The 22,741-nt window shown below is 41.8% G+C and overlaps 3 protein-coding genes across 5 annotated transcripts in view; 2 read left to right on the forward strand and 1 right to left on the reverse strand.

Annotated features, from left to right (window-relative positions):
* Positions 1-9,118, forward strand: part of LOC135377830 (protein spire homolog 1-like) — a 163,117-nt gene extending 153,999 nt beyond the window's left edge. The window contains exons 12-15 of the mRNA XM_064610531.1: positions 1,038-1,175; positions 1,350-1,451; positions 2,756-2,883; positions 7,060-9,118. Of these exons, the coding sequence (XP_064466601.1) occupies positions 1,038-1,175; positions 1,350-1,451; positions 2,756-2,883; positions 7,060-7,549 (858 nt within the window). The 3' untranslated portion in view covers positions 7,550-9,118. The remainder of the gene's footprint in view (positions 1-1,037; positions 1,176-1,349; positions 1,452-2,755; positions 2,884-7,059) is intronic.
* Positions 9,119-12,320: 3,202 nt separating this feature from the next.
* LOC135377832 (zinc finger protein 771-like) lies at positions 12,321-18,952 on the reverse strand. 2 transcript variants are annotated; one of them, XM_064610536.1, is made up of 4 exons: positions 18,815-18,951; positions 18,212-18,256; positions 14,503-15,246; positions 12,321-14,330 (listed from the first exon to the last, which is right to left on the reverse strand). In XM_064610536.1, exons 1-4 carry the CDS (start codon positions 18,876-18,878, stop codon positions 14,074-14,076), a joined length of 1,110 nt encoding a protein of 369 aa, XP_064466606.1. In that variant the 5' UTR covers positions 18,879-18,951; the 3' UTR covers positions 12,321-14,073. The 2 variants fall into 2 exon arrangements, with proteins under 2 accessions (XP_064466606.1, XP_064466605.1); XM_064610535.1 differs by having other exon boundaries at positions 12,321-15,246; positions 18,815-18,952.
* A 68-nt stretch (positions 18,953-19,020) lies between these two features.
* LOC135377831 (uncharacterized) overlaps positions 19,021-22,741 on the forward strand; it is a 68,263-nt gene continuing 64,542 nt past the window's right edge. For both annotated transcript variants that reach the window (XM_064610533.1, XM_064610534.1), the window contains exons 1-4: positions 19,021-19,388; positions 20,267-20,364; positions 20,454-20,509; positions 22,580-22,679. In XM_064610533.1, coding sequence (XP_064466603.1) covers positions 19,294-19,388; positions 20,267-20,364; positions 20,454-20,509; positions 22,580-22,679 — 349 coding nt within the window. In that variant the 5' untranslated portion in view covers positions 19,021-19,293. The remainder of the gene's footprint in view (positions 19,389-20,266; positions 20,365-20,453; positions 20,510-22,579; positions 22,680-22,741) is intronic.

Here is a 22,741-nt window from a genome sequence, read left to right on the forward strand (position 1 = left end):
GTGTGTGGGAACAGCATTTACCTAACTACACATATTTACATTATGGTATTTTAAGTATAATCTTCTAGTATGTGCATATAGTGTTTTCATTGCATGGGTATTGTGTGGCACTACTCAGAGACATTTGAATACTGGAGATAAAAAATTATATATTTTTCTAGTAATTCTGTTTTTTCTCTCTCTCTCTCTCTCTCTTTTGCACTTGTATCCCTTGGTACTGGAAATGCTCTATTTGTTGTGATACCATCTCACTTTCGTTGCTCATTTAATTCACAGGCACAGTAGCTAGTGTTCCTGATGTGTTGCTTTTGTTTTGTTTTTTAATGAAAGTTGCTTTTTTTTTAAAGACAAATTTGTGGCAATGTGTGACATAATAGTAAGATGTGGGGCATACCTTGAATACAAAGAGTGGATGTGAAATGTAATGACACAAAAAGTACAGAATTATACAAGGGCACACTGCTGCGACACACTGAATGTATGATATTTTTGCACAGGAAAGCAGATCGTGGCAAAATTCAAGCTTATAAATGTAAGCTTTGCAATGTAAATGTACACAATGTGTCACTAGACCGCTTTTGATGATAGGGTTCTGTTGGAACTCTTGTGAATAATAATGGGGGATGTAGCTTGAGGAAACTCCAAATGACCTGAATTGGCACTAAACGCAATGCAGATTTTCAACTGTCGATTTTTGTATGATTTGGGCCAGTTTGCACGAAACTGTTTAAGGGAAATACTCAACGAGTTTTTCACTCAAGCATTAGTGCACCTGGTGTACATTGAGTGAAAAACTCGTTGAGCGTTTCCCTCAAACAGTTTCGTGCAAGCGGGCCCGGGACTTCTTATTTTTATGATAGAAAACAGCTTATGACAATTTCACCACTATTGGCAAGATAACAATAACTTTTTTTCATCTGTGTTTTCTGTGTAGTTTCTGAGATCTAAAGTGTGTTCAGTGTAATGGAAACTGTTATTACTCATCATTGAACTCTTTCATATCAGATTTTGTTTTTAACACTTGTGATATAATCTAGGGCCAGTGGGAGAAATCTATGGAATGCCTTTCTCTAACTCTTGAGGAGGTGGTTCATATTCGCAATGTCCTCACCAAGGCTGAACTAGAAAGTCTTCTCATCAACAGGCCTCTTTATGAGGAAGTGGAAAAAAGGAAGGTATGTTGGTCACAGCCTACTATGTGTGTAGCCATTGAAAATATTTTATATATCTAGGTTAGTTAACATCATGCTTTACAGTTTGCTTAGGAAAATCTGTTTCGTTTTGTGTATGCTCGTTTTTATTTTCCTCCTCCTTCCCATTGTGTCTAAGCTTCAGATCTTTTGCGGCAGGTTTGCTTCACATGCAAAAAGACACGATTTTCATTTTTCCGGACATGGGGTGTGAAATGCAAGCTGTGTGACAGAACAATCTGCGAAAAATGCTCTACAAAGGTGAGTTCAGCAGAATGATAGGCGATCAACTTTGTTAAACTGGATATACTGGGTGGTTCACGAAGGTTCCCTGGCTGAATAATAGATGACTTCAGAAAATCCCAGAGAGCTTAGTGCCGCTTTGAACTATGGGAACGTGCTGATAACAAAGGAGGAGAAGGTCTCCAAGATGTTTCGGTTCCTTCTCTCTCGGCTGATTGTCCACAAGGAGTGAAGGTCAGCAAAAATGAAACATGAAGGACAGTTCTCCCTTCATCAAACACGTGCACAAGGAGCACTGGGATTTTCTGAAACAGTTTATTCTTAAACAGGTGGCGTCGTCGAAAAGCTTTCTTTTCAGTGAGCATCCCCGAGACGTTGATCAATAGCTGAGCAGTGAGCGACTCATTTGCATATGCTCATTAATTAAGTAAAATTCTGAACTTTTAAATTTTACTTCAGATGCTTTCGGAACCTCTGTCTTACCGATCAGAACCTTCAGCGAAAAATATTCCAGAAAAAACCTGCTTCAACACTTAGTGTTTGTTTGTTTTTCGAGTAATTAATTTGTTTCGATTTATATATTTCTCGCGCGGAGCAGCATACCAATGCGCTCTTTCGCTTGGCTATCGGGCTGTCAATTACATCTTCATCCGCACTGTTCACACACGGGGGTGATGGAAGATAAGGAACAGCCACAAGAGACGCTTTCGTATTACCTCTCCTTCTCTACCCGGCAGGTACACAGCGCTCACAGTGCTGTCGTTCGGTAGGTGAAATAGTGTGCCTTTTTCATGATGATGATGATGAGTACACCACGAACGCTGTCTACTGGTGGGGTAAAGAACGTGTGTGAACCAGGCGGATAAACACATAATTAGCAGCCGGATAGCAGAGTGAAAGAGCTTATTGGTACGCTGCTCCACGCAAGAAATCTGTAAATTGAAACCAATTAATTATTTTTTTAAAAAAGGGTCTGAAAGCGTCCAAAATAAAATTTGAAAGTTAGGTGCTTTATTTAATTAATGAACATATGCAAGTGAGCCGCTCACTGCTCAGATCTTGGCCAATGTCTCTGGGATGCTCACTGAAAAGAAAGCTTTTTGACAGCACCACCTGTTTACAAATTATTCACCCGGGAGAACTTCGTGAAACACCTGGTATACCCTAACTATGAATTTAAGTTTGTAAACATAAATGTAGTGCTGTTGTTACCAAGTGCCCAAATACACTATGCATCACGTTATTTTGCTCCCGGAAACAACCTTCAATCTTGCTTATATGGCCAACGTATTTGTGTGTAAAGTAGTGTATTCTTATTGCAGATGCACATACCTACAGATCGTTTTGATCGAATTCCTGTCTACATGCTGAGCCCTTCGGCTGTCCTCACAGAAGAGTACTCTCCAGCACATACTGCACAAGATGTACCATCTGCATTCCAGCTTACAAGGTGAGCTCGGTGTGCATTGTTGTTGATTTGTGAGTTTTTACACTGAAGTCATGAGCCTGTGCCCTTGAATGGTGACATCCTTCATCATGCACTTGTCTGGATCTGGACAATCCGTCTTCAGACACTGATTAACAAACACTGTCTCACCTCTTGGTCCTTTCTACTGCCTCACAATATATACACATATGTTAATATGAGTTCACAACTCCCCACCACATCACCACATCAGTGGTGACATGGAACATGCTACTGTAACACACTTAATATTCCCAAACCCCTTAATTTTGCAAATTTTAAGTCCATGCAGGAATCTCAAGCGCCAATTGATAGTACCTCAAAAACTATACTGGAGTTGGTTGTACAGGTTGGTAGTAAGCATTTGAACTGCTTTACAGCACAAGCATGAGCAATGCCGCTTTTATTAAATGGCAGTTCAGGCAGTTTCGGGCCTCAATCAAAGCCAAAAATTTTAGCATTCGGAATTTGTGAAACGCAGTGGCCGCGAATATGTACCCTGTGATTTGCAAAAAAAAATAGTTGCCGCAAAATTAAACAGTTTACAGTAACCTTCTGTCAGGTTGAGAGCTTCGCCAACGTTCACTCGGACGGGATGGTGTCACATGCTAACAAGTGTGGATTTCAAGAGTCAGTAATGTGCATTGTTGACACAATATTTATTTATTTATTTATTCTGCCCACCAACAGCCACTGGCCTAAGCGGTGGTGATACGACATCAATGTAATACACTATATAAAGCGCCAAAAGGAGGAAACATAGCAAAAATTGTGGTTAGACAAGATACATGCAAAAGTTTAAACATTATAAAACTTCACTGAGTCAATTGATAGTCACAAAGTCAATTAAATCACTGGGTCAATTAAACACACTACACTTTAATGCCCTCTAGGATAAAAAGATGTCTACATCACTGCCACTCACAGAATATTTATTTAGGTGATGTGCATACCTGACAGCAGATTGGACTTATTTTCAATTTTCAGATAGAACGTTAGGGAACTTCTAGTGCATCTTAGGGGAACAAGAAAATTGACACAGTCCAATAGTACCAGTACGTCAATGATACCATGAACAACTTCGAATATCAAATCGGACATATGTCTTCTACGGTCAAGATGGTGCAACCCCAACCTAGACATCATTAAAACGTACGAGTAATAAAGTTTATGATAGTAATACCTGTCATATACAACTGCGACAAGTTTCCGTTGATTCCTCTCGATGGCTGCTGACGAAGTCAATGTTAAAGAATTCCAAGCACCTGAGGCTAACTCTAGCTTACCTCTCAGGAGAGCTCTGTAAAGATTAACCAAATACAATGGGTTACTAAAGTTTTTAGTTATGCAACACACAAAACCCAAGGAATGTAAAGCAACGTTGCAAACTTCAAAAACATGGCATTGAAAGGTTAATCCAGTGTCCATATAAACATAAAGATCTTTTATTATATCTACTCATGATATTGCCTTGCCATTTTGCAAGTAATCAGACTGAAGGATGTCACGTTTTCTAGAATACGTCAACATTTTAGTTTTTTTCAATATTCAAGTCAAGAGCATTCAGATAATACCACCTCGAAATTGAGGATATGTCGTCCTGCAGTACTTTACAATCTTCCAGCATACGGACGGGCAGATATAATTTTATGTCATCAGCATAAAGCCATAAATCTCTGAGCCAAGAGGGAGGAGCATCTTGCAACCAGCCATCTTGTGACCAGCAAAGATGTGAACTAGCAGGAAACTGGAAGCTTTAGTGCACTGTCAAAGTAAAGAGAAAGTGGAAGCTGAGCCTCAATGGATACACCACAGTGCATGAATTTGTCAAGTTGAGCCTGTTTATTACGATCGTCAATACATTTAACAATAACTGCAATTTTGTGATTAGATTGCTGGTTCACGTCAGCTTACTCATTGAAGCACATGTAAACAATTAAGACTTCAATCTAACAATCACCATGAAAACCCTCGCTCAAGTAAAGCTATCAATGATCCCTCTGCGGCCAGTAAAACATGCACAAATCAAGGAGCCATTCCATTCCATTCCATTCCATTCCATTCCATTCCATTCCATTCCATTCCATTCCATTCCATTCCATTCCATTCCATTCCATTCCATTCTCTCCCCCTCAAGTTTTTTCTGGGTTTCTGTGTGTAATAATGTCATCTGCAGCTCTGGGAAGCATTTTGATTATGAAGTTGTGCGTGCTTGACGAATTTTGTACCAGCATACTGGTGAAAAAGCACATTGCAAAGCATGGAGCCTTCCAAAATGTGAGTTGTAACAGTTGCATGTCGTCATGCAGCCAAGTGTTGAAGTACCCATAGACGGGGCACATTCTAATGGACAACACAGTTCCAACAGTGAGAACAATGACGATGAATGCGACAACAGCAATGGATGCTCAACAATCTCAAAATGTTTAGAGCCTCACATGGTATCACCGGATACTTAAGTATAGTAATTTTCACAAGGACTTATTCGCGAACACCCTCTTTTTCGCGAATTTAAAGTCCCGCGAAATATTCGAAGCAATGACGGAAAATATGAGAAAGAACTAAGGCCCAGGACGCGGATACATCTTAGGGAGTATTTACGTGGTTTATTACACCCTTATACTACACTTTCAGTTCTGCACCTGACTTCAGGACTGTAGTTGTTGTAGTTGCCACGTTTCTTCTGGTTGTGCCGACCAGCGACTTCGCGAGACATGTTCATTGGCAGCAGAAAAAAACGAAGACGGCACTGTCGGGCAGTCCATGCACGTGGTTGCTGGTTGAAGGAGGAGGACACGGCGATGTTAGCTTGAAGTACCGGAGCAAGGACATGGCGGTAATGAGTTGAAAAATACGAAGCTGTCACTATGTTCACTGTGTTGATACGGACACAAGAATGACGGGAGACATGGAAATTCGGCAGTGACCCAGACGCCACCCAAGTGATGACCCCCCATTGTAGTACTCTGAGTCAGAAGGGCTTAAAAGGGATGAAATGGGTTATTGTCCAGGGTTGTTGTCCTTTTGTTAGTTCAACGTGGAAAGTCCCAAAGACGCCTCGTGCGGGGGCGACGCACTGCGGTACTGCGAATTTAAGGTTCCGCGAATAATTGCCTGATCCTGGCTCCTCGCAAATTCGCGAATTATTGAGCCCGTGAATTTAACCATTTATACAGTACATGTCATTGCAAAAGTTCTATGGCATAGCTTGTGGGCTCTGAGCATCTAGACAGAACAGAACATCGTCTCTCGTGCTGTTTTGTGTCTGGACGGTTGATAGCGCTACAGTCCAACTCATAGTTTTAACACAGGCCGAAAGTCACGTGGGATTTTAAAAAATTTTGCAGGCTCTCTTCGGAAACTGGAAGAGGGTACCATGTAAGAGGCACCTAATTGGAAACGACTGTATCTGGGGTTTCTGAATGCACTATGCAACTTTCCTATTAACACTTGGGATCTGATATCGGTATTTAAAATAAAGACATAATTAACTTCAGCTGAATAATTAATTTTGCAGAAAACCCTTATTTAATTTATTTTTTAAAGCTCTGTTCAAGTTTTGTGAAACACACTGTACATCTAAGTGTGCATAATAAGCCTCCTGTGATATTTTTTAAAGCTTATTTGTTTTTTAGGTTTCTGTCCCTTGGCATGTTTCCTAGTATAAACCATTAGCATCATGCCCCTAGAGCAGGGGTTCTTGCACTTTGTGAAGTCAAAGAACCCCATACATTTTTTGGTATAGAGAGGAACCCCTGCCCAACCTGTGTAACATGTCCACAGAGTACAACATGCTAAAAATAACTTCATGGAACAATGAACAAAATGGACAAATGCATAAAACTATTTGCTAAAACGTCACTGCAAGCAGCACATTGAGAGTTCTTCACATGAAGCATGAGTCCATACTTAATGTACTCTTTGCAGTATAAATGGTAAAAACATGTATAACGAAACATCATGTTACAATGTACCTTGCGCAATGATCATTTTTACTTGTGGAATGATGTGTTGTCTACCAAAGAGGTTACCAATGGCGCCATTGAACGGGGCGCCGTGGATGTCGTGGAACCCCTCGATTCCACAGAACCCAGTTTGAGGGCCTCTGACTTAGGGTGTCCAACATCCATGAGAAAGTAAATAACTGGATGTTCTTTGCAGTGGATCCGCTCCATCATCCCCGGCACTCAGTCGTCCACGTGAACATTCCCACGGTGACACAGAAAACCCTACCATCAATGCACGTCTCAACATCCCTGTGTATCCACCACCAAGCATGGTGTCCCAGACTACCACGAGGGTGCCAAAATTACGACACTGCAAGACAATGCGAACTGTAAGCATCCATGGAGAAAAAGTAGCAGCAACAGGACATGGAGTGAGTGACACAAAGCAAGAATCACGACGGCCGCCATTGCTACGTTCACGCACCTTTATACAAAAGGTAGTATCTCCTGAGGAAGACCAGTTGCGGGGACCCCTTATGACTGTCTGCAGGGACTGCAAGGGGATGATACGGCACATTATCCTGGCTAGCAGAACTGCTATGGCAAAGTCACACAGGCGAATACCTGCCCACTGGCCTCCCAATACTCTGTGCCTCTCACCTGTAACACAGTCACCACCATCAACACCAGTCATATGCCAGTAGCAATATGTGTGATCTTCTGACATTTTGTTTACGTTTGTACCGTTGCATGCTGAGAAAAACAGTGATACTTTGCATTCTAGTTGATGGCAGTAGTGCATTTTAGACTGCATGTTTGTGTGTGTGTAAATAAAGGACAGTAACTAGGAGTTCTTCAACAAAAAAGGGATGTCGTTACAGCTCTATGTTGCCTATGTTTGTAAAAGCTTGACCAAAGCAGCTTAGTCAGTGACCCCCAGCTAACATTAACACTGGCTAGGAAAGTGCAAGATTTATGGCTCTAAGGGGTCCTTTGCAGCAGCTAAATGTGTGTTACATAATAACGAGAGTTGGCCACGTATGTGAGAACACTAATTTTGAAATACTATCTCAGCTATCAGATTGAAAGGGCAGAACACTGCTGGTCAGTTCCTGCATTACAGCAGTAGCAAACATGTGAACATGCAGATTTAAAATTATAGAAATATTGTGCTCTTCACCACAAGGTTGTTGCTCAAAATGTACTGTAGACTGCTATCAGGCCTCATTACTAACAAGGGCTATCTGGCACATGCTGTTTCATTAACCTGCTGCCTCAGGTCCAAAGTGAACAACCTTACAAGCTTGACTTGCATTAAAGTTGTACATATTCATGTGGAATGCCACCTTGTAGGGCTTTGTTGTAAATGTTGTATGCTCTGTAACCCAGAAAATGTGCACAAATATGGGTAGTCGTGTACAGATACTTGAGGCAAATTGCATATTTCCCCACAAGATAACATGCAAAGTGAAAATGTGTGGTTGTATTTCTCATTGTTACGTGCTTGTATGAAGAAATCCCCCCCCCCCCCTCCCATTTTGTATTCATACACTTCTGCCCACTCATTAATTTGGAAAGCTTAACATTATTGCCCAAACATGGATTTTGTTTTAGTTGTTTTTAGTTTGAAGTGTAAATCGTTTCCTTTTCCATTCCACAAGAGTTCGAAAGTTGTAATCATGAATGTGCTTTTTTTTTTCAGGGGGCACTCCTAGAAATATTGCTGTGTGATATGATAGCTGTGTGTTGGGCAGTAGCTGCGCTTATATAAATGAGAGCACAAAATCAATTTTTGTGTAACTTGTAACTTGACAAACGATTTTCGCGTGGCCATCGATATGACAAAAAAGTTATGATAAACAGATATGTGATCTGTGGTTTTCCACAGGCAGCACAGTTTGCTTTCTCTTTGTCATGTTTTCATTCAGAACGTTGAATTTTTGAAAATGTTAATGTGGGGGGGATTTTATGAATGTGTAGTGGCTGCTCGAGAATGATGTTGTGTGTGGTTCTGGCAGGCTGTCAAAACTTTTATTGCAGTCATTGTAGTGTAGCATTCTGTGGAGTTTATTTGCTCTTATAGACAAATTTAGATTATTGATTTAGATAATATAGATATACACTGCCTGATATAAAATTGTGGAGTACTTAACATGCTCTGGGTCACTGAATGTACATTGCTATGAAGAAAGTTGAGGCAGTGGTGAGACGTAATTATTTATGAACAGTGCATGCAGTACTTGACCAATAAAAGACGGTTGTGTACAAATTCACGCTCCATGACCAAGTAGGTTAATACAAATGTTTGTCAGTACAGTCCATTGTGTGGTGTATGATGAACCAGTAATAAGCAGGTTATATAAATGGTAAAGATCAAGCGTTTGAATTCGGATATTAATTTCACTAGCTATCTCACAAACAGACAACATTTGTGTGACACTAGGAAAAGAAGGCTATTAATGCTACATCCCAGATTTTCAAGGTTAATTTAATTTGCAATTGATTTATCTTGTCATGCAAATTACATTTCTGTGCTACCCTGATCTCCTCATGGGGTCAACAAAGATGATGTAGTAGCAGCAATGGCATCATCTGCATTACATGGGAACACTTTCTGCACTACAATGGACTGCCTTGTTCTGGAGAACAAGGTAGACAGCTGTGGCACTGCTGACCCACACATTATGTACAGTCAACCCTCGATTTATGTGTGGTTAACGTTCCTCGAAAAATCGTTTACAAATCAAGGTTTAGGGTTTGGAATGAGGAAGGGGAATTGTCCTGTCCCAGAGGTCACCATTCATAAAGCGAGGGAATTCGTAAATCGAGGGTTCATAAATCAAGGTTTGACTGTATGCGTGAATGTATTCCAAAACCCTCCAGCTCCCATGGAACTTGGGACTCTGAGCAGCAAGTCATAATAGTGATAGCTGTCTCCTGGGCTGAAGGGGAAATTCTACAGATGTTCTTTGTGCATACTTTTCTCCAAAGAGTGCCTTTCTTCAGAAAATGAAAATGGTACTATAGTCGTGATCAAGCTAAGAACGGCATTGCCGGTGCCGTTTTATTTCCCTATGTTCAACCACCAGAAGCCAACATAGTGTTGGAAACGTTGTTGGTAGAATTTCTTTGCATCATATTTATTTTTAATTAAGGTTATTTTCATATTAAATGTAATAAGAATATATTACAAAGTGCTACTTCAGTGCCGGAGATGCCTTTTTAGGATGAACACGACTATAGTCACTACCTCGGACACATACGTACTGCCAGGGTGGAGCCGAGACTCTTTGATGTTCCAGAAAGCTCCCAACTTACTGCACACATATTGGCAAGTGAACTACTACTGAGCTTAGTCACTCTTTCTGGCTGGCACTGTCTGCCTTCTTGCAAGTATCATGACTATTGTGTGCATACAGAGCTGCCAAGTTGACTCAGTGTGAGCAATGCTGAGCTGATATGCACCCATGGTCATCTTCCACATTGTTGTCATGTTTCTTTTTCTTCAGTTTCAGTGCACATTAAAGAGCTCTCAGGAGGGCAAAATTAATCCACATGATCATAGTTGTCTCACGATGTAGTCACGAATTACTATTTTTGTCTTTGGGTACCTCTTGTCCTGATTCATCACCATTTGCCATCACAACAGTGATTTTTCTACCCTCTTACAACACACTATAATTGTTGGCAACACTACAAAAATGTATATTACATACACCCCTGTGAGTGCCTAGTATGATACTGCATAAAATCTCCTCGAGACCCAAACCATTTTTTCAGAGCAGCTGTGCCTCCTTGTGGAGGAAAGTGCGACAGAAAACCATTGATCTGGGTGACCCTTCACCACTTACTAACCAAGTGCATGAGGTGGTTCGTTTGGCCAACCTGTTCAGCCTTTCGTCATGTAGAAAATGAATGAATTTACATTGAATATTATTGGACTCGTACGTAATATATTCACATGTAATGTTTACACATGCTCTTTGCACTAGGTCTAGCACCCTCATCCCAAAAAAACACTGCTAGACTTTACCAGCTGTTCCATTAAATTTGCACTAGTCATCTTAATCTAACAGCATTTCGTCAGCACCGATTTGGCACTCTTTGGTCTAAGAAGCCCTTGTACCAAAAAACCTACTACTAAATGGACATCACAAAATCAGTGTTTCAAATTTCAGTATAACAGTTCACTCTTCAAGAACTCTTTAACCCCATTGGTGCTTCCTCATCAATTGGTGCATCACTGCACCTTCTGTATACATAGAACTAAAACAAAACATACAAAACAAAGACTCTGGCTCTTTTCCTTATCAGGAGGCAAACATTAACATTTAATGCCTTCTAAGGAATCTTAAAAAAATGGCAGAATATGAAACAGGTCTTTATGGAAACTTTGTGACCACTTTGGTTCCTTGTGAAAGAGGCTTTTTAATTAATGAATGAGACAGCAGTTATTATCGGTGGGGGCACGAGAAGTGATGGTTTGGAGAACCTTCTTCTGCTGAAGAGTGGAAGGCAAAACGTGCTGCAAAAATGTGGAATGAAGAAGCTGATTCTTGGAAAGGCGGCAAGACTGATACACAATAAACAGACATGCTTTGTTGTGGAAGAGCTCCGGAGCAGCAGCCGCAGTTGAGACAGGTTGGTTGCAAAATCCCTGTATCATTCAGTGTGGAACTTCCTATGGCTGGTGCTAACACTTGTTAACTCAGCAGGCATGCTTAAATGAGGAGTTAAGGCAAGAGAGTGCAAGTGTCCCTGATAGCTTTCATAGAAGCAGGCCCAAACATATACGTGCTGATTGGTTCAAGAGAATTCACCTGGGACAAGAGCTGCTAACACAAGAACAAAAAAAGAAAAAAAAGGAAGAGACAGCAACTTATGTGTCGTCGTCCTCCTTGCGTATGCATCTGGTACACCTAGTGGGAACCTAGTGCAAGCTCATACCATGGTGTTCTAATATCTCTGCAAATTTTAAAATTGAAAAGTTATTTAAAACTGTATGGCCATTCAGTGAACACTGTGTATCCTCCAATGTTCATGTTGCCTATATTTAACATATACATGCTTACATCCATATTTTTGTAAGCGGTTTAAAATTTCGTTCCATAAAAAAAAAAAAAAAAAGAACTGGAACCATCTCATGTGTTACATTGCTTCTCATGTTGCTTGTCTCCTCTCTGTTTGAACTACTGGAAGGCAATAAATTTGTGTGAAAGAACATTTATGTCACTTGATCAGTGACGATTATCCGAAGCAAAGTGCATTTAGTGGCCCTAAAGAAAAAGCACACAGCCAAGCATAAACTTTGTCTTCACATTCACACGTTTCATTGTCCTACTTCAGTTGTGCATTAGATCACAGGAAAGCTGGCTCCCCTACATGTTCTGCTGCAAACACAAAACAAGCAGAGTTCTTTCTTTACCAGCTCTGTTACTCCTTTGAAAGGTAAATAACAGCACTGCCATAACAGAGTTCAGAAAATTATGTGATTTATTTTTCACAATTTATCTGCGATTAACAGCAGCTGGCATACATCAGCGAGTAACGTACATGCAGCTCAGGAAACATACAAACTGTCATGACAAATAAAATAGGAGAGACAGACATAATGCACAAACATTATAAGAGGTAGCACTAAAAAAATTAAACACAAGTACATGACAATTTGGCACATGTACCTTTTATCACTCTGCAAATGCATGAAATCTGCATATTACACATACTTAGAAAAACATTTGCATATGTTGTTGGTTTATCATTAAAGTATTGACATCACCCAAACAAGGTTTCATATATGATGGCTACAACAGTACATGCCTTCTTGGCTAGCGTCACACTAATCACAAATGAGGATGGAGAATATCTCACATACTTATACATTGTATACAAAGTGTAAGGTAAAGGGAAAAAAATTGAGCATTCCGACAAAAAGTAAACTCTTGCCTTATGCATGAGAAGAAACGTGCCTTTGTGTTCATAGAAAAATATAGCAACACAAGACTCTCTTTTCCAAAGAAAGTCATCGTAGCTGTTGTCAGCAGCTTGAAACGCTAATAGGCAATGGGGGCATTACATAGCTCACCAGCTACAGCTGCGTCTTGTTCATGTCGACCTGGCAGAAATCAACTACACACACACACACTGTGAATGGAAGCTGCTTCATTCAAAACTGTGCGAAACAAAAGGCAAGCCTTATTTTGTTCAATGTGAAGGACAATTAAACTTTATCTAAACGTTCAGGATACTTATCACACACTGTGATAAGCCTTCTATGTGGAAATGCTGACTACTAGTTGTCTAATACACGGCACATGATATGACCACTCGAGTCATTTTGAGCCATCCCGCAAAAATCACGTGAAGTTTTAGGAAAAAAGGTGCTACCCTAACTTCCAGGAGAGGGAAATCAGTGACATCATGCCCTCTTCAAGAGGCTCTCTTATGTAAGATGTGTCAACCCATTTCACCAAAATGCCATGATGTAATGCCCCAGCCATATGTACACCATCCTGAACACCTTGCCCCATTCCTTTTAAACACCCACATGTCCACGTCGGTAAGCTTTGGCACAGATCTGCCTATCCATTTTAACAACACAAAACGTGAAATATTCGGTTAACGAAAAAGTTGTCCATAATAATCAGGCCCATACTTTGGACTTAAAAATCATGTCTTTTCAAAATTAGTTCAAAACAAGTTTGCCACCTGTTAAAATAGCCACAAAAATTTATATTTCACATACACCATGACTGGCAACATGAAAAATTTTTTTTTTCTTGGTATGAGCCATCTTTCTAGGAAGCATAAGGTCAGCACAGCAAGTGGTGAACTTAAGTCGGCAATCTCTGTCCTGCGCTACATTCAGGTGTGAATATGTTCAATGAGATTGTAATTTAATCCAGGATGTGCACAGGTTATTGAAAGCTACACTGTCCATGAACATATCATGCTGACACACCAATAAAACACACATGCTCCTACTATAAATATCTGGAAATGGCAACACTGAGTAACAAATAAGAGTACTCGCTATGGCAAACTTTCTGTAAGCCACATAACACCTGAACCAAATCAAATCAAAGTCATCCACACCAACCAAAAAGAAATATGCTTACAAAAATGTATACAGCTGCATGTGCATGAACTCAGTGTGGAAATAGGACAGCACTCACTATTTAGTCCACCGAAAGAACAGTGTTAATGCATCACAGTGCTGCTTGTTCCCCTAGTGTCTGGGAGGAGGAGGGGTGGGTACGGCCCCCCAGTCTGTCTTGAACATGGATGGGGGAGCGCTCCGGAAAGTGGCCAGACCGTGAGGGTTCAGCAGAGTGCTGGTGGGTTGCTGTGGAGGATGTGACACTGGTGGAGGTGGTGGGGCAGCTGCTTTGGAGTCGCTCGTAGAGGCTTGCGAGCTGCTCAGCACTGCTTGTTCCGGGGGCAGAGAGGAGCCGGACGGGTGGTGGTGGTGCCTGTTGCTCCCCACTGCAACGGGAGGGGCATTTATGTCTGTGCAAGTCTCTAGGCTCCAGGAAGCGGCGGCCGCACGCGGCACACGCAAACGGGCGTTCACCGGCATGCGCCCGGAGATGCCGCGCCAGCTTCTCGCGCCGCCCGTAGCTCTTGCCACACGCGAGGCAAACGTGGGGTCGCTCACCTGTGTGCACACGCCGGTGCCGCGCCAGCTTGTCCTTCCGGTAGAAGCCTCGGCCACAGAAGTCGCAAGGGAAGGGTCGCTCCCCCGTGTGAATCATTGCGTGCCGTGTCAGGTGGTTCTTCTGCGAGAAAGTTTTACCACATACATCGCAACGGAAGGGCTTGTCTCCAGTGTGGGTGCGCATATGGTCCAAGAGCTTGCAGCGGTAGCTAAAGCCACTGCCGCAGATATCGCACGCACAAGCCTTCTCCCCGTGGGCAGCACGCACGTGGGCTCTTACACGATCAGAGGATGCAAACAGTTTCCCGCAGACTTCACATGGCACAGAAGGCACGTTTCCGCCTCGTTGTTCGCCACGAGTGTGCTGACCCAAGTGTTGTTGCAGCTCTGATGCTGCCTTGAAGGGAACTTTACATGATGGACAGGGCCACAGTTTATCGTTTTTTGTCTGTTCAGGAGGGTGTTCAACTTTGGGAAGCTTAGTGGGATCAATTCCTGGAAAAGCTACAGGTGCAGATGAAAGACATCTACTGTAGTCGGCACTAGTCGAGGGTGGCAACGGAGGTGTGGGATGTGGTATCTTGAGGGAGGTAAGAGATCCCCGAGGTGAGACAGAACCTTTGCTCACGAGTGGCTTAGTACCACTTTGCTCTTCCTGGGCAGATGATGTCGGGGGAGCGACTTGTTGGGCTGCTGTAGTTGGTGGCCCATGGAAGTTGGGCAAATGCTGGCGGGGATCAAATCCTGTGGATGCATTCAGTTTCAGTAAGCTTCTAGGAACAACCACAAATTTCAACATCAAAGTGCGGTTTCAGTATTAGAGTTTAGTGTGTCCAACAACTGTTCCCGTATTCAGGAGCGGTTTTTTGGAACACTGAAATTCTTACACAAGGCACATTGTTGGGTGACATGGAGATAAAGGGTGCAAGACTAAAGGAAGCTTTTACTTCTGGTAAGGAACTGGACAAAAACTAAACATTATGGAGGAAAACATACTGGAGTGGACAGGTGCTGGTATGTGGGCACACATTTGATTGGAAGGCTGCTATGTATGTGTGTGTTGAGGGGCAGCCAGCAGCTAACATTGGGTGCAGGTGCGAGACGCAAGGGTCAAAACAGCTCATCTTAAACAAAGGCTGCCAAGAGCACAAAAACGAAAGGAAGGAAGACACAGCAGCTTCTGTGTCATTCTTCTCCTTGTGTTCTGGCAGCTCTTATCCAAGATGAACTGTTATCAACTGCCCCATTTGCACATGTGGGTTAAAAGAGCACAAGCATAGCAACTCAGAATGGCAAGCATATGTCCTCCAGTACATCAGGAACTTGCAAAAGGGAAAAGGGTTGGACCTTTGACAATAAAAGCTAAGAAGTATCGCACAAAGGTGGTACAAGCACAAGCGTCAGCACCTTATTCCTGAGTTGTTTGATTTCATGGTACAAGCAGGAGTGTTTTTCAGAAAGAGAGATAAGAAGATCAAAATGTGAACGGATGGTACCAAGTACCTCGCAGCTACCTCCCTCAAGCCTCCTGTGTGCACAGGAACTTTTGGAAATCTATCCCATGCAAAGCGTGATGGTGATTTTAAGGCAGAATAATAGCAGCAACAAAGACTGCACAGATGAAAACATTAGTACTGTAGTGTGGAAGAGTTAAGCCCAGAGTGAATATAAATGGAGGCTGTTTCAAACTCTGGACCCAGTACCAATGTATATGTGGGGTCAAACTACCACTGAGCTAAGCAACATTTAGAGCATAACATGATTGAAGGAAGTAAAAAAGAATGGGCATTGACTGGTGACAAGCAGGATCTCATGGATGCGTGTGCAGAACCAGAAGGCTACTCCCACATAATACATGGGTACAGTGACGAAGACACTAAATGCATCATAGTACCCTGAGATCAATCACCAGCTTGCTTGCTTTTTAGCAATTCGTTCACTGACTAAATGCATGTTAACAGTGCTAAAACCACAGGGATAGCATTCAGTTTTGCTCCTTGTTCCCGTGGTTTTTAGTGCTGTCAACACGTATGCAGGGAAAACAGAATGACATTTCAGGACGACATGAGACATAAAGACACTGCAATGAACGTCAGTGAAATGAAGTGTCAGGCATACACATTGATTCGGAGTCGATGTTGGCTACACTGTTAAAAGGGCTGAGAAGGTGGTTCTACAGTAATGTCGGAAGATTAGACGACTTTCAAAATTATTAACAACGCACGAATATGTCACTGTGACAATTTCCAAGTCCAGTTTACGAAATGCTTGCTCAGCACTACACACTTGACCACACTACTGAAAAAAAAAAAAAAACTGCGCTCATGTATTAACAGTTAACCTAAACCTAACCTAAACCTAAAGAATGAACATTGGTTGTTTGGAATGGAGGAACTATACTGAAGACTTCAATTGAATAATTGCAGTTGAAAAAAATGCACCGGCAGTGGGGTTCAAACCCTCAGATTTCTGGTCAGAGATGCTACCAATTCCACCATGCTAGCTATACCCTCTTCAATGTACCAAGTCCTGCTAGGATACACGCACCCACCCTAAACACATTCTCTCTCATATTGTTGTCTCTTACATCTGGGCATTGTGAGGCTTGTAGTATGTTCGTCCTTCTATGTTAATTGCCTCATCTACTACTATGTTATACTGACTTGCAGTCAATTTTACAATGCCCTATTTTCTAAACTGGATTTTTGATAAGGCACTACAGTCTGTTTAGCAATGTGTGGTATTTTTCAAAAGGGTGAGTGAAACATGGAACGTTACATATGCAGATATATTCCGTCTTATCAGGTACATTTTTATGGCAGTCGCACGCTCACTTCTATAAACTTTGGTTAATACAGATCTGTCACTCGGCATAAACATATTCACTGGTACTGTTACTACCCATCACAAAGCACATTCCGAACCTAACAGATGTCTATTTCTGTTATCATCATTGACTAAGACTAATCATAAGTGGGACCTGCTACACAGTGCATTCTGCACTGTGTAGCATATATCATTCTATGAGACCCTCTTGTTGACACCCTCTGTGTGCTGAAAATCCGTAGCAGACTTCTCTGCAAACCCCACCCACCCCTGTGGCAAGGGACCACAGAACCCTTCATGCAATGTTATGAAATTCAAATGGCTCAAGCAACTTGCACCATGCAGTCATATGCCAGCATCACACAAGACCTTGTATCATTGGGAGAAATCAGTAAATATATTTCCCATTGGAGCCCGAATTTTTCCTTACAGCTAATTGTGGTAAATCACATTTGCCCTATTGCACCGACCACAGCCTTTGAAGGGCATGCTTCTTCCTGCACCTGAATAGGAATGCATGCAAGTCTGTGCTACTACTTCAGATGTCTGGCCACCGAAGAGCTCACATTACAGCTTTTTACATATGCTACTGGGGCTGCAAATGTCCTTGTTAGCTCACTTTAAGCATATGTCTGACACTGTTACAAGAAAGCCTTTAGTGCTTGCAAAGTGGCTACTTCAATTGCTAAACAGTGAAATACAACCGTGAACATGGGTAACCCAATTCAACTTTAAAAATGTCTGGTTCTCTTTCCATAATACTTACAATGTCCTCCATCTTCCCAAGCTGCCAGAAGCAATGACAGACGTTACCTACGTACTTTTTGACGCTTGCCGTCGACTCTAATGATATGTATCACTACCACACAAAAAAAGCACTCACCGTAACAGCTGCTAGCCTCCGCTATCAACAGCTTGCCATAAGTTTCTGAAAAGTTTTGAATTATGTAGCATACTAACAATATAGCAGCACACGCTTTTCGGAAGCCCACACGCGCGTCTATAGATACCAAAGAACAACGGGCTACTTAGTGGCGACCACTGATTGCAACTGCAAACTGTTCATACAGATGAAAACCATTCTGACGGTCAGTCATAAATTTTTGTAAATGCTTTTGCACGGTAAAAGACCTGCCTCTCAAACAGGTATGGTAACAACTTTCACAATTGTACGAATCGGAATATACTGTTTATTGCGCAGAAAACACACTCACAATTCGGCAGACAAAAAGCATTTGTTGAACTTCACACAATTGCGATCTTTCAACAAAACTTGCAACAGTTCGTGCCAAAACTGCATGTAGGGAACTCCATAGGGAACGAGCCCGCTCACTCGAGACAAAGAAATCATGGAGGGGGGATGTCCCCCATCCCTCCTCCCAGAACGATCGCTGGGAGCTGACATGCGCGCAAAGGCATAGCATGCAATGCTAACGGCCAGTGACGATTCCATAGGTGTCGATGGAACAGCAAAATGCATACACACCTGGAAACGCTGCTGGAAAGACAAATGTAGGGGTACAAACAACCTGCTCAGGGGTTGAAGCCATTGTTCAGCTACATACTCCACTATGTAACATCAGTAACATCCACAAGCATCTTTGAAGGACTGACGCGCCGCCTACATTGCAAAATGGCCGCTGCCAATCCATTATTTGAGGTTAGCCAGAGCTATGGCCAAAGCCAGGTTCCATAGACTAGTAATGGCCAATGGCGGGCGGCTTCTCACGGTAGTCTCGTTCCCAACAATTGGCCTTGAACACAAACTTGTAGTCCAACTGTGGCTCGCTGTGATGTTGCTTTGGGGATGGCTATATTTTCAAAATTAATGCGGCTTCCTACATGTTCCGTTTCTGGCATAGCCGTTTAAACATGGAAACGCCACTGCACTTCTTGACGGTTTGTGGTTTGACACAGTGACGGTCATATGAGCTTACATTGCTTACATGCCTTCATGAGCTGGTGATGGAGACGCGGGAGTCTATATTTGAGCAGTCAAATTTGTCCGGGTTGCTGCGCTCCCCTCAAGCAACTTCGACTGCAAGAAAGACATCTAACAGGTAAGTCGCATGCCACTGACTAATACATGCATTCCCAAGGAGATATTGAAAACATATGGAACACATGTATTTTGAAATCAACATGTATCATTTCCAGTTGTTCATGGACTTTGCCACATACTGAAGTTGTCATCCTCGCACCAAATGCATGTTTTAGTACGTTGAAAGTACCTCTTGATTGCCAGTCAAATGTGCTACCCATTACACCGCCAGGGTGTTTACCAACCTGGAAAACAGGGAATTATCAGGGAATTTTGATGTCACTGGAAAAGTCAGGGGTTGTCAGGGAATTTGTCAAAGTAGTCGAGTAGGAGTTTTACTAATTTCTCAATAAATGACCTGTTTTATGAAGGATCTGGAGGGGGGGGGGGGTTATCAAATCATAGCAGCAGGCACCAAGTTCCTTCATGTTTCGGTCAGGGAAATTGCTTGAAATAGTCAGTGAAGACCTGGAAAAGTCATGGAATTTGAAGGCTACAGACCCAGACCACACTGGCATGTCTTTTCAATGGACCTCTCTCGGATGGACAGGACACACTCAGCAGGCATTTGACCTGCAAGCATATTAGGCATATTAGGCGTGGGTTTGATCCCCGCCTCTGTTTGTCTTTGTCAACAACTGCCTTACTTCGATCTTTCGATATTCTTAGGCGTGGGAGGTCTTGTGTTTGTCTGTTTATGTGCTAGCCACCAGTTGGTTAACTTTCCAGATTAAGTATATCTGGTGCAAATTATCTTTTTTTTACGCAATGCATAATGCAGTTTAACGTGAATTACGAAACACAAAAACACTTTGTTGTCGCAATAATAGTGATTATTATTTAACTGTTCTAACTTTTGACATCAATGCTAAAACAAGTGAACTATTACTCAAGCAGATGTAGACCTTGCCAGCAAGGCATGCACAGTGTTAGAAACAAGCTCTTCACTAGCACAGATGAGTCACCTTCAATGTTACATGAGACTACCGCTGCAGGTATGCACCAACAGGTTATATTCTAGAAAGTAATTTTACTGCATTGGACAATATATTTGACATCCAACCTCCTATGGTGAACCTTCCAGGAACCTATGACGGACCTTGCACTTCACTTGGAAAACCTGCGAGAAAAGACGATGAGGTGTGTCCAGAATTACTTGCTATGTCTTGGTGAGAGCTTAAAGGGGTACTAAAATGCAAAAATTTCTCCTTGTGGAATGAAAGATGTCGTTACCTAGACACTAGCACAAAAGAAACCTGAATATTCTCTTGTGTCGTTTGTAATGTATGCACAAACGAAACCGCAGTTTGTGCCTTCCCTCATATTGCCTTCTCAACTAGTGCGATAATGCACAGTGGCCTGCCAATTGGTCTCCTGAAACGATGTCCCATGATGATTGGGCAAGTCGTTTGAGTAGACCAATGAGAGGCTGCTCTGCATTGTCATGCTGTTTGAGAAAAAGACAGGAGGGTAAGTGGAAATTGCGGTTCAGTTCATGCATAATTCACAAACGTTTCTCCTCTTACGAAGACAAAGAGCAGTAATTATTATTATTTTAATGCCCCCTTTAATTACTAGGTACATATTGAGACAAATTGCATTAGCAATTCGTTGCCATTGTTCATGCAAAATTGCTGTTGGGTGTGGACATTTTAAAGGCTGTTCCAGTTTTTCCGATGCATTCCAGAGTTTATGGACAAAGTCTAAAAGTTCAAGTTGCTTGTAACTATAGGTGAGCATGGGTGCCAGCAGATACTCACATAGTTTTGTGATATGGGCGTTAAAATTCAGTGTCACTGGAAGTAGAAGTTCAGTGCTGTCATCATGGGTATAATGCAGGTGCTACCACAATGCATTGACAGGTAATACAGGTAAGCCCGTAGTCCGCAGGAACCTGGCACCCACTGAGCTCTAGTTTTGCTACCTTCTTGCTAACAAATTAGTAATTAACTTCAGTATGTTCTCTAGTTTTCATCACGAAAAATACCTGGAAAAGTATACTTTTCTATATGTCGTTGATTCTGGGTTTTCAGATTTATCCAAAACAGTGCACAATTTGTTCCATGTAATGCGAGTGAACTCCATCCTTGCCTAGGCCACCTTGACATTAGAGTCCTTCAATATGGTACTCTATTTAGTTGCTATATTCAACATGAGGGCTCTTTGAGGGCATTTTGGTGAGGTCTCAGGTCCATTTGGAAAACGTTTTCCTCTCCCTTTTTTTGTGAATCATGCTTCCCCTGCTCCTCATGGTGGACAATGGAGCACATATAACACACAAATTTTCGTCTTGAAAGGGAACTGGATGTAATGCAGATGGTAATGCGGGACCCAAGCGAATGCTGCCTCGCATCTATGTCAATGAATATCTGGATTTTGCAATGTTCATATCGCGCAATGATCGTGATAGATGTTGTCTACAAGTTCTGCCGCATAACAGTAAATGTTTTTGCAAGGCGGCTTCTCATTCTTCTAATGAGTATGTCATTTTACAGTTGTCACTTCTCCCCCCCCCCAATTTTGGGTATTAACTCAGTTGTAAAAGATAAATGAGGAAAGATTGAATTCTTGGAAAATAATAAAACTTCAAAAAAATAAATTCCGGGAACCAGGAACCCTAGGCATAATTCCATGGTCATTTAACCTTTCACTAGAAACCCCTGTCGTTTCTATTTAAGTAGCTGACAGATTTGACACCAATTATTAACCCATGCAGTTTTGAGATTCGTGTGTAGAAATTCATTGTTGCTGCGGGTTGCAGGGAAAATGCATGTACAATCGCACTGTGTCCATGGAGATTGCTGACATACCCTCCTCACACACAGTGTGTGCGGTATGGGTACAAATTTACTTACCTGGGCTCACCTGTGCCACTAATATGTAATTCAACCACTACAGTCATCAGATAGTAATAATTCAAAAGGACATTCATGAAAGAAACATGAAATAATGGTGTTAACTGCCAAGCTTGAGAGAAATTCTAATTTGCATGTATAACGCCACAAATATTGCCGTATACCAGAAAGATTTTCAACTACATATATTCCAGTTGTGTAGGCACTTCCTATCCTTAAGGGTAGATAATAGCTGAAAATAAAAATTGGCAGTGCTCTTGATTATGTTTGTCTATAATTTTTTTAACGATGCTTAGGTGACGATATGGTTGAAGTAGGCTTGTTTGAGTTCATCTTTTCCTGTTTTGTCTTTCAGAAAATGAATTCATTTCTGGAAGAAAGCAAGCAACGGCTGTCTTTATTAGTTTCTGACACTGTGTGCCGTAGTATTGTAAAAGTGCTTCCTCCAACAAATGGTAATGTATATTTCTGATTATATTCCCACTGCCACTTCTGTTCTGTTTATGTTGTTACATGT

Source organism: Ornithodoros turicata, chromosome 1, assembly GCF_037126465.1.
Source record: "Ornithodoros turicata isolate Travis chromosome 1, ASM3712646v1, whole genome shotgun sequence".
NCBI classification, from domain to species: domain Eukaryota; kingdom Metazoa; phylum Arthropoda; class Arachnida; order Ixodida; family Argasidae; genus Ornithodoros; species Ornithodoros turicata.